General features: G+C 39.2%; 3 protein-coding genes across 5 annotated transcripts in view; 1 reads left to right on the forward strand and 2 right to left on the reverse strand.

Moving 5' to 3' along the window:
* Positions 1-8245, forward strand: part of LOC128890020 (ankyrin repeat domain-containing protein 12) — a 17755-nt gene extending 9510 nt beyond the window's left edge. For both annotated transcript variants that reach the window (XM_054148162.1, XM_054148163.1), the window contains 5 exons: positions 3863-3996; positions 5248-5760; positions 5857-6912; positions 7015-7470; positions 7541-8245. In XM_054148162.1, coding sequence (XP_054004137.1) covers positions 3863-3996; positions 5248-5760; positions 5857-6912; positions 7015-7470; positions 7541-7720 — 2339 coding nt within the window. In that variant the 3' untranslated portion in view covers positions 7721-8245. The remainder of the gene's footprint in view (positions 1-3862; positions 3997-5247; positions 5761-5856; positions 6913-7014; positions 7471-7540) is intronic.
* LOC128890043 (uncharacterized) lies at positions 3098-3818 on the reverse strand. 2 transcript variants are annotated; one of them, XM_054148204.1, is made up of 2 exons: positions 3377-3818; positions 3098-3234 (listed from the first exon to the last, which is right to left on the reverse strand). In XM_054148204.1, the coding sequence occupies exons 1-2, from the start codon at positions 3816-3818 to the stop codon at positions 3098-3100; spliced, it is 579 nt and encodes a 192-aa protein (XP_054004179.1). The 2 variants fall into 2 exon arrangements, with proteins under 2 accessions (XP_054004179.1, XP_054004180.1); XM_054148205.1 differs by having other exon boundaries at positions 3112-3234; positions 3312-3818.
* LOC128890038 (transmembrane protein 70 homolog, mitochondrial) lies at positions 7786-9569 on the reverse strand. The gene is made up of 3 exons (XM_054148192.1): positions 9018-9569; positions 8580-8933; positions 7786-8488 (listed from the first exon to the last, which is right to left on the reverse strand). Exons 1-3 carry the CDS (start codon positions 9129-9131, stop codon positions 8249-8251), a joined length of 708 nt encoding a protein of 235 aa, XP_054004167.1. The 5' UTR covers positions 9132-9569; the 3' UTR covers positions 7786-8248.
* Positions 9570-11021: the final 1452 nt, after the last annotated feature.

The raw sequence follows: 11021 nt of genomic DNA on the forward strand, positions 1-11021 counted from the left end.
GAGAGAGAGAGAGAGAGAGAGAGAGAGAGAGAGAGAGAGAGAGAGAGCACGCTGACTGGCAAGTACATTGGACACGTTTGCGCTCGCGGGCTGCGTCCATCGACACCACTAGGGTGATCGCACCGCCGAAAGGGTTCTACTATGTTGCAGTTGCTGCAACGGCGCACCATTTTCTAACAAGCTTGCCCTGATCGTTCGCGATCCTGCGAGCCAGCGGCTTTTAATCTCTTTAAACTTATGGTTTTCAAGAAGATACTTAACACTTTACCAACCAGTAACCCTCGGCTTTTTTTCCATCACGACCAATTTTTACATCATCGATCATGTATCACTGTATGCTCTAGAAATGGCACGAATCTTAACCTTGCATGCTCGTTTGTAAAGTTCTTTTGCTGTAGTATGTTTGACAATGGTAACAATTTCGGCCTATCCATTGTGTGATCTTCGTAGAAAATCTTAACAATTTTAAAGCCATCAAGAGTTGGAGTCTCACCTGTTGTCAAACATTCATGACACAGTGTAGCACAGTGTCCTTCACGGGACGGTAGCGTGCCACAACACAATGATTAAGAGTAACTGTTGCAGACATACGTCTACTCGTGGCCTCAGTCGAAGGGGAGTTCCAAAATTCATGTTTAAAGTATTCGTTCCATTAATACACATGAATGTATGAAGACACAATGGACCATTAATCGTTTTCTGATCAATATGTATATAACATTTCGTTACTCGTACAACGATAACAATGACGTTTTGGTATTCGTGGAAAAAAGAAATTAGGCTACTATGTCGGTAAAGTGGTAAAATGCATATGGAGGTGTCCTCGTCGGTAACATTACGATTTCGTTACCGATGGACGATGAAAAGCGTGCAAGCAGAAAGTAGCGACAATGTTTTCCAGAGGAATTCATTAACGGTTAATGGGATTAAGTCGAAGGCTCGGGACTGCTTAACGGTGACAATTAAACGTGCATGTAGCGAGGTCGAAACCGGTTACGCGCTATGTATCGCGTATTTCGCGGAACACGTTGGAAACACGATACAAACGTGTCTCGTGCTCTCCTTCGATGTAGCTAAAATCTTTTGAAGTTTTAGCTCGCGCGATATGCTAATCTTTCGCAATATAAATTGACGGCTGGTAGGAGGAAACTGCGACACTTTACAAAGTAACGTCTGGCCTGACCTTGATTCCCGTTGTGACATGTTTCGTCATTGTGTGCTGATCGATGGCTACATTTAAATCGGTACTTTGGTTGGCATACTTCAGTTAGTACACTTCAGTTCGACCATCACGGAACGTTATCAGTCGCAAAGTTTACTTCGATTGCGCATATGTAGCTTTTATTTCGCAACAGTGACATCATTGATGCCCGGTGTCTGCAGTTTCTTCCACGTTCGGTTTTATATAGAGAACGAACAAAGTTTAACGTTTACGGTAAGCCACCATTAATTTCTTTTATTCGACACTCGCGCGCGTTACCGATTGCTCGCCTATTTATCAATTAAAAAGTGAGAGACGATTAAAAGCTAAATAGAAAAATAATGGGTCGAAAGTGTTAGGATTCCGACGTATGTCAGTTCGACATCTGTCGCAGAATTATCTTTATCGTGAAACGCGACGAGATAATGAACTTTTCTCGCAAACAGTATCCGATAAAACGTATGACGTTATCGGTTGCAAAGAATGCTGTATCTTTTCTGGCCAGTCGTAGACTCCGGTGTCCTCCAGCGTTCGGAAAGGTCAGGAACGAAAAACTGAAGAGAACCACCGCTTAGATTCGTATTCCAACGACGGAGACCTCCTCTACGTTCTGAAAATACCTTTTCGATTATCTTATCGACGATCAATATTTGATTCGTCGAACGTTCGTATCGGTATTCCGATTATTGTGCTTAGAATATTTTTACTATGTCGCATTAAAATTTTTGAAACTTGGAACGTGCATAGACCGTGACGTTTAATTAATATTATTCGTTGTTGTTTAAAATAATAAATTTCCACAGATTTCGGCTGTTAGCCGCGAGGTATAAACATTCGTTGGATGATTATTCGTGTAACTTAACGTGAAAAAAAAAAGCGGTTATCTTTGTGCTGATTAGCGGATGAGAAGGAAGGGCGAAGGGGGAAGCAGATAAATCACCGTGTTCGATAGATTTTAACGCATCGGTTACTCGAGCTCGAATACAGAAACATCTCTCGCGCAGGAAGTAGGAGGAGGGCAGACGTATATGCTACGAAATAATATACGTTGCGTTTCGCAGAAGCACGTATGTATGTATACATGAATGCACCGTGATATTTACGTATCGTCATTTCGCGGTAAGAATGTTCCGCAAATATGTACTCTCTTTCTACAGATAGCATTACGCTACGTGTGTTTGCATTACTCGCTTAGCACGGAAAATATTTCTCGCATTTTATTTTTCATTGTTCGGTTACAAGTGCTGCTAATTACGTATTTACGTTGCACCAAATTTTGTTATCTTCTTTTAGATACGATAAGCCGAAGCAGATAAACGTAATATTTTTTTCAAACGCGCTCGTCGACCCTAGATCGACCTCCGAATGAATTCAAGTTTTTCTCAAGTCGATTGCTTTATCTAACAATTGCTGTGTAAATAGCCAACTTTGTTTCAGATACGCGTCGAAAGCAATATAATTAATTTCAAACTTGTTTTCGTGTTGCATCATATTTACTTTTGTCGATTACATCAATTGCAGATAATACATTTTTAATAGATTCTTCCTAAGGTTAAAGAAAAACATTGCTACCGTATATGGAGAAACGCTTGATCTCCGTGAATTGTTAATGCCCTGTAACAGCGGCTAACAGCCGCAAATTCATTGACCAGCGGTTGATGTATTTTCGGATACGCTATTCGCAAGCGCCAAGTTTCATTGGCACAATTCCCTCTTCCTTGAAAGAGGGAGGAGAAGGAGAAGGAGGAGGAGGAGGAGGAGGAGGAGCAGGAGCAGGAGCAGCGTACGATCAATGTCTAAGCGAAAGAGATCGTAATACGAATGCACATTAAACGAAAAATCGTCCTGGAATCCACATTGTATTGATCCAGACTCCAAAATTACGGTGACGTCGCGTTAACTCGTAGATTCAATTATATGTATATTGATCCAGTACAGCTGGGTGCCCTGGAATCTCTCGAAACAATCATTTCCTGAAATTACCGCGAGCCGCGTTATTGCTCGTCGCCGAATCTGCCTTAGTGGAGTTTTCACTGAAACAAAACCAGACATGTATGAAATAAAAACGACTGTACAAATTGTATTCATTTTACTCTACTTAAGGATTTACCATTTTATTTGATCTCAGACCGATCCTCTTACGCATATATATAAATATAAGTCCCGGCGATTTACCATTGAAACTCGCTAAAATTTTGACGTCAGAATGCTCGCTTCCGGTTTTCGCCTGAATGACGTCGGTTAGTCCGATCGCTGGAGGATCAGCAGCGAATAAAGAGTTTAATGGCACGCTTTCCTGTAACGCGATCGTCCAGTAAAAGGCGACTAATGAATCGATCGCGGATCGGGACTCTCTGCCCTCGTCCTGCCCTCCTCGAGGAACTCGTTCTTCCAGGGGGCCCGTGATTAACGGCCGTACCCCCGATGATCGCAACCATCGGGTTTTTCCCCCCTTTGAAATCTTTACCGTCCTTGTGGTCCCGCTCACTCGTCTCTCTTTCTCTCTTGGCCGATTCTCTCCCCACCTCGTCTCACCTCTCCTCTTCTCGACTCCTTGGAACCGTCCTCCCTCTGCGTCGAAGGAGTACTGGTTTCGTGGAAACTCGTTCCCTGGCATTCCGTCGTTGTTCTTGCAATTAACCGGCGTTTTGTTCTCCACAGTCGATAGATCGGGAACCGGGCAGTCTGGAAGCTCGCCGAGGGTGACGCTTCGGCTCAACCAGGTGCGAGGGGCGAGGGATGAAAAGAAAGGAGGGGGCTCTACTAACTCCCGTCAGGGCGGCATGAACGCACAGGTACACACACACACACGCGCGCGCGCGCGCGCCTTTACATTTCTGCTGGAACCTCGATTATCCTGGCTGAAAAGTGACTTCGTCTATACTTGGACAGGTTAAAGAGGTAGTTCACTTGGGCCCTCCCTAACATGCTAAATTGTATTCAAGCTTGCGGAACTTGAAGCCTTGAATGTAGCAAAATAAAAAATCTCGAGAATTGATAACGTTAACGCGACAGCACTGGAAACGATAATAGTAATAACAAAGTGCTATATTCTTGTAACCGTTTTCATTGCAATTACGCACGTGATAAATTGGTTACAAGTACGACAAGTAAGAAATTCGTAATCCTAACTATTCGCTCCAAGAAAGAGAAACTCGGCTGACGACGCTGATAGCGTTTTACTCGACTTGATAATCGAGGTTTCCACCGTGTACTCGACGTCGATGGAAAGGCTTCGTTTCTATGGAAATACATTCGTTCAACTTCCGAATCGCGAGTCGTCGATTTGCCTATGAGAACGCTCGCCTCGAACGTGTTAATTAAATTTCAATCGAAGCACAGCCACGGCAGCAATTAAGGAATCACGATCGACACGCGAACGTAGTTTAACAGATTTATTTTTAGTATACAAATGTACGTCGAGAAAAATTTTACTTGAATTCCTTTTGCATTTTGAGAAAATGTGAAAGTCGACTCTGTTGCCAGTCTAGATATAATGTAGGTACACTTTCGAGAGCGACGTTTTAAAAAGGTAACGCGGTGAATCGCGAGGCAGTATACCGCGATTGTTGTGTAGAACATGAACGATAAAGTGGCATACGTAATCTACAAGCACGTAACGATATGTGACAATATAAGAACATAACACCCGCGTAAAGCTTGTATGTGCTTTGGTAATTGCTATACTTGGAATTTTGCATACTTGGTCGGTTGCAACTGAGACAAATAAAGCCGGAGTTTTAAAGAATAACTTTCATTCAAAGGAAATTTGTATTACGGTGCACTTTTTTGAATATACCATAGTATATATTTCAAGTGTAATCTCTTTAAGACTTTTATTCGCGGAACATATTAAATATTATATAAACGGTCAACCACATCTCTTAGAGGTTGTTGTTATAACAGTACAACGTGGTAACGCAACATACATGCATAACAAAGTTTCTGTAAAATTCATTCTAGGATGCCTTTCGAGAGTATATAATTCTCTCGAAAATAATTATTGTTGTTATCGTTAATTTTCTAATCGAAAGGAACGTTTCCAGAATCAAAGTCAAATGGAAAGTTCGTCGAAAGCGTCGTCGAACACCTCGTCGGGGAGCGTGAATGCCGCCTCGGGCTCGAGCGGCCCTGGGAACACATCGTCATCCGTCACGGACAGTGGCGATGTGTACGAGTTCAAAAGTTCGAAGGAACCGACGCCTGTAAGAGGTTCGAGTTCTTCGCCAAATCCTAATCCTGATAAGGATAAAGACGGCGGCAAGTCTAGCAGCGGTCAAGGAGGTCAAAGTTGCGGTAACAATGCGTCCAGTGGCGGGAGCGGTTCGACGACATCCTCTGGCGAAACAACAACGACGTCGATCGCTACCGACGATGCTCCTACGGTTTCGGCCTCGCCTTCTTCCAAACGCGCATTTGAGAGCGACAATACCGACGAGCAGGACGAAGAGAATCGTCGGAAGAAACGAAAGGATACAGAGCCTGCGAAGGAGAGTTCCAAAGGCGCGACTACTGGAAGGCAAAGTACCGGAAGAAATGCTACCAGCACGGGAGAAAAAGTAAGTAGATTTTTTGATCAATTCGAAACGTATCCAAGACTAGGTTAAACTTGATTAATTAAGCAATTAGTATCTGACGAGCGTGTTTTGTTGCAGTGTGCAAAATCGGGTAAACAAGGAGCTGGCGCGACCTCCGGTAAAAGTAATCAAAACACAACCTCGATCAGCGCCGACAGGAAGAGTCCGAGTACCTCGATGGCGAGTAGTCCGAAACCTTCGAATCCTTCTGGTTCGGCGACAAGCACAAAAACAACTACACCAGCACCTCCTGAATCCGATGGCGAAGATGATCGATCGAAAGGTTCGGATTCCAGTTCAGCTCCCAAAGTGCCACCTTTGAAAATAGTTATTCCGCAAAGTACCACGTCCGAACAAGAGCAGGGGAATAGAAATGGAAAAAACACGTCGAATAGAAGTCACCAGCTACCCTACGTAGTCGCGAGTTCTAATAGCAACGACTCAACGGATAAAGATCAAAGTCAATCTGCCAGTGGCACGACGAGTCCTACGGAAAGTGGGAATAGCGCTAAAAGCGAGGACAAAAAAGATTTTAGTGGTGCTTTGCACGGGGAAGAGAGATCGACGCATCATCAGAGGGTACTCAGAAGCTCGCATAGATCTGGCAATGGCGGCAATGGCTCGACGTCGTTGAAGGAAACCGCTACCTCTGGAGGTAATGGAAACTATTCGAATTCATCTCCGCTACCAGCGGCTACTTCAACGGATCGCTCGAATAACTCGTCACCGCAACAACGACATCACTCGCCCACGCCTGAAACCACTGTCTCCGAATCCAATAAAACCAGCGCGACCGAGGCTGCGAGTAATAGCGCCACTTCGAAGACAAATGTCATCGTAGAAAAGTCGGAGAAAAATACCGAAACTAGCGGTAAGAGTCAGAAAGATAGCAATGCGGAAAATTCGGAAAATACTTCGACGACTACCTCATCGACGACGTCGAACGTGGGTACTCCAGCACCACCCGTTGAACTTCACCCCAGGAAAAGAAAAATGAAACCTAATAAAGAAACGCAAGCTGCTACGGCTGCTTCTAATGAATCATCCGAAGCAACTAACGCGGGTCCGGAAGTTCATCCACACGATCAACCTATCACTAACTGTTACCAATTGTTCCTCAATATTAGAAAACAGGTTAGATTTGAATTAACATCGCTGTCTTAATTTCTTATGAAATTATTCCGAAAATCTTTTCACGGAATATATCTTTGGGAGATAATATCTTTGTCGTTTTAGATCGAAAGAAGAAGAAAGGGCCTTTTTCCAGTACAACCGAAACCACCTCAGGGATTCAAAGATTATTTAATGAATCGTTGTACATACGTATTAGCCGGAAATGCGAACAAAGAGCCAAACGTCAATCCTCCGGTTGGATTGCAAGGCGCTATGAAGGACTTGTACGTTGAACAAGAAAAAGAGAGATACCGTCTGAGAATGCAGCATGTCGTTGAAAAAGAGAAATTAGTTTTGTCAGTGGAACAGGAAATCCTTAGAGTGCACGGTAGAGCTGCTAGGGCCCTTGCTAACCAAGCTTTACCCTTCTCTGTTTGTACCATATTAAAAGACGAAGAGGTGTATAATGTTATTACCCCGGAACAAGAAGAAAAAGACAGAAACGCGAGGAGTCGATATAACGGACGATTATTTTTGAGTTGGTTGCAAGATGTGGATGATAAATGGGAAAAAATCAAGGTAAAAATAATAGCTGTTCAAGTAAGGATTATCGAAGTAACAATGTAACGTAACGAAAATATTATTTTAGGAAGCGATGTTGCTTAGACATCACAACGAAGCTGAGTCGTTGCACGCTGTGCAGAGAATGGATTGGGAATGGAAATTAAAAGAAGTTGGACTATGTGAATTTAAAGCGACACCTCAGATAGAAGACGTTCATGTTCCTATGGTGCATGTTTCGGATGATTTTGACTTACTTCCAGCTTAGTGTACAGTGATTGCACAATTGACTTGACATAACTCTTTTGCTCATACCTTTGAAATTGTTCGAAGGTATCGACTATAATCTGTGATCTCTATAATAACGTATCTGCCAGTCTTGGATGATTATCAGATTACGTTGTGTCATTCTTAAAACTATTACTACACCTAGAAGAGGCTGTATTTAAGAGACAATTTGACTCTCTAATTGGGTTACTTTAGAGTATTTATATTTTTGTTAACTTGTCAAAATTGTTCATAGCATATTTTATTCCCAAATTGTACATTTGAAGACAAAAAAATTATGAACGTCGACCGGAGATTTGTAATACTCCTTACACACGCATCAATTAGGAGTTACGAATTTCCATGTTAATAAGTTGATACTGTATTTCACAGTATGCAATGTCTATATAATAATGTATTGTATATATTTTCTACCTAGGAACTCGTAATAGACTTTTAAACAATGTATACAAATTTTAGACTAAGAAGTTGTGTAATAAATGAAACTGCTTCGAATTTCAAATTACCCTTACTGTTTATTTTCAATTTTTAGTGGACCGTGATCCTCTTTTAGTGTTTTAATTTTATTTACATTTACATTAGTGTCCAATTTAAAATCTATTGGTTTATAGAATCCCATGATATTATAATAATGACTGGCATCTTTAAAATTTGCTTCATTAAAGAAGAGTGGATTTCCTTTTATAAAGCACGTTGTGAACATACCACATACATCGGGAACGTGCACGTCGTGTACCATAAAGGGAATCTGAAATAATCAAGATATAATCATAGGTTTGCAGTGAAATAAATTGTCTAATAGAAATAGAGAATGAATTAGAAAAAATGTTTATAGGTACCTCTTTCTTGCGAAGAAAAAAGGAATACCTTAGAGCAAGGTACTTATCTTCAAGAGGAAAATAGTATAAATCGGTAACATATTTTTTTGCTATTAAGTGTATTAATACCGGAGTACCTATGGCAAAGAAGTTAATCACTCCAATTATTCCCACAAATGCTAACATACTATCATCTTCGAGAGCTTTTTGATAAAGTATTGGTTGAAACACGAAGCTTCCAAACGATGTGAAGAAGGAAAATACTTTAATATTACGAAAATGATGTGACAAACTTCCTGTATACACTAATTTTTTTTCCAATTTCATATCATTTTCTGCTGAAAAGTATTTCACTTGTAAAACTGATGTGAATTTCTAAAAACAGATGAATAATTTATGCTAGAAGTTTTTTTATTATTTTCGTATAGATTCATTGTTTTTCTACGAAAATATTCTAACCTTAATATTACTGGGGATACGTGTAAAATACGTAATAGGACGACTTTGTGATGCAAATTCTTGAAAACACCTTTTTCTTGAGATCAAACTGCAGACCCTTAGTAGTGAGGTCATTGTTAGAAGTCGCGTATATTTTGTGTTACTTTAATTATTACATAAACTTATACGAAACAATACCTAACAGGTCAATCGCTCGAATTGACGCATAACGTACTGTATTTTGCTATGTCTACAGATGCATAGATGGTAAAACAAGAAAACAAGAAATACTGTTAAATTATATTTTATTATTCTATCATAATCAATAAAATTTAAAAATTATTTAACTTAGGAGACAGATAAGGGACAATATTGATAGGTTACTAAAATTCATTCTTTGATTCTTTATATATACGAAGTCCTTGTTGAAACCTTTGATAAACATATTTTTTTATTAGATTCGAATATAAATAAACTAATAATACTCTATACAAGTGATTTATGCGAGAATAACAATGATATTTAGAGTTTTTGTTATTTATTTTTGTTTCAGTTTATGGACCACAGAACACTATAACTACACTGTTATAGTGCTACGTTGTAATTGTGCCTTTGGTATAATGTAAACACTGACATTATCAAAGATATCCTTTGAAATAAAATTATCTGGTACCTGAAAAATAATTGAGTTGTATTTACATTTCACCCCTTGATAGATCAAATAGATCGTTTCCAATTTTTATTAACCTGACAAGTAATTTTTGGACCCACTATATGATGAAATTCTGAAAAAAATATGCATCTAATAGGATCTTCTAATCCTTTATCGTCTGTGTCATTAACTGATGACATTTTTACAAATAAATTATCTGAGAATGTAAACAATATTGTTTTGTTAGGGGAATGGTCAAAATCGTGGCAAGCGACGCTATAACCACCTAGCGGTGAGAAGGTGGAACTAAAATTATCGACATTACAGAAAAAGTAAAAAAATACTTATATAATCTATTTTATTCCGTTTAATAATAAACTTGTAGTCATAAAACAAACACTGGGAGATTAAAATTCATTAGTAGAAGTTACAATAAGCAAATAATTAAAATGCCGGTAATTGATTGACAGTGGCGCCATTGGTGGCACAACGCCTAAGTTTGTTCTCGAATAGTTCCTGTTTTAAACGCTAGATGGCGCCATTTGATTTTTATTTAAAAGAAAAATAATTTAAGGGTTAAAAAAATGATTTTCATTCAAATTTTAATGCCACATTGCTGGCTAACTTATTTGTTAATAATAAAAAAAAATTTTTTATAAACATACAAATGGCGCCATCTAACGCTAAACAAAGGAACTATTCGAGGACAAACTTGAGCGTTTTCCCGAGAGAGGCGCTGACCAAACTCCGAAATTAGTTCTATTTCTGACTGCTAGTTGGCGCCACTTGCATGTTAACGTTTTTTTTATTATTATATGCAATAACAAATAAGTGGACCAGTAACGTGATATTAAAATTTGAATGAAAACCATTTTTTAACTTTCAAATTTTTTATTATTTTATGAAAGCATACAAATGTCGCCATCTAGCGTTTAAAAATAAGAACTATTCGAGAACACATTTGGGCGTTTTGCCACCGATGGCGCCACTGTCGTTCAATTACCGATATTTTAATTATTTGCTCATTTTAACTTCTACTAATGAATTTTAATATATCGTTATCAATACTTTCTGTATTTGAGTTTTGTTTTGACTAGTACAGTTACAAAAGAACCATCTTAATAATAACACTATTTACATTATGAAAAGAAGTAAAGATTCAATAATTGGAACGTATTTTTGGATCATTTATTCCACGTACTTCCGCTTAAATTACAGCGTGGAAATAAACATTTAACATTATAGAATGTTTCAAACAAATTAAGATTAGATCGAATAAATGAATTCGAACAATGCACTTAAATTAAGCTATCATTTTGTAAAGCTACTATTTTATTCAGATTTAACTGCTCCTTTCATTGCAACAACAGACC

The sequence above is a fragment of the Hylaeus anthracinus genome, unplaced genomic scaffold, assembly GCF_026225885.1.
Source record: "Hylaeus anthracinus isolate JK02 unplaced genomic scaffold, UHH_iyHylAnth1.0_haploid 12000, whole genome shotgun sequence".
Lineage (NCBI taxonomy): Eukaryota > Metazoa > Arthropoda > Insecta > Hymenoptera > Colletidae > Hylaeus > Hylaeus anthracinus.

Bases quoted from the DNA above. Each gene is read 5' to 3' on its own strand.
- LOC128890038 (XM_054148192.1), bottom strand. From the start codon at position 9,131: ATGACCTCACTACTAAGGGTCTGCAGTTTGATCTCAAGAAAAAGGTGT. The intron at 8,934-9,017 runs GTTAGAATATTT...ATCTGTTTTTAG, and splicing joins GTATCCCCAGTAATATTAAG to AAATTCACATCAGTTTTACA. The intron at 8,489-8,579 runs GTACCTATAAAC...TGATTATTTCAG, and splicing joins TTTTTCTTCGCAAGAAAGAG to ATTCCCTTTATGGTACACGA.
- LOC128890043 (XM_054148204.1), bottom strand. From the start codon at position 3,818: ATGCCAGGGAACGAGTTTCCACGAAACCAGTACTCCTTCGACGCAGAG. The intron at 3,235-3,376 runs GTAAATCGCCGG...GTTTTGTTTCAG, and splicing joins AATTTTAGCGAGTTTCAATG to TGAAAACTCCACTAAGGCAG.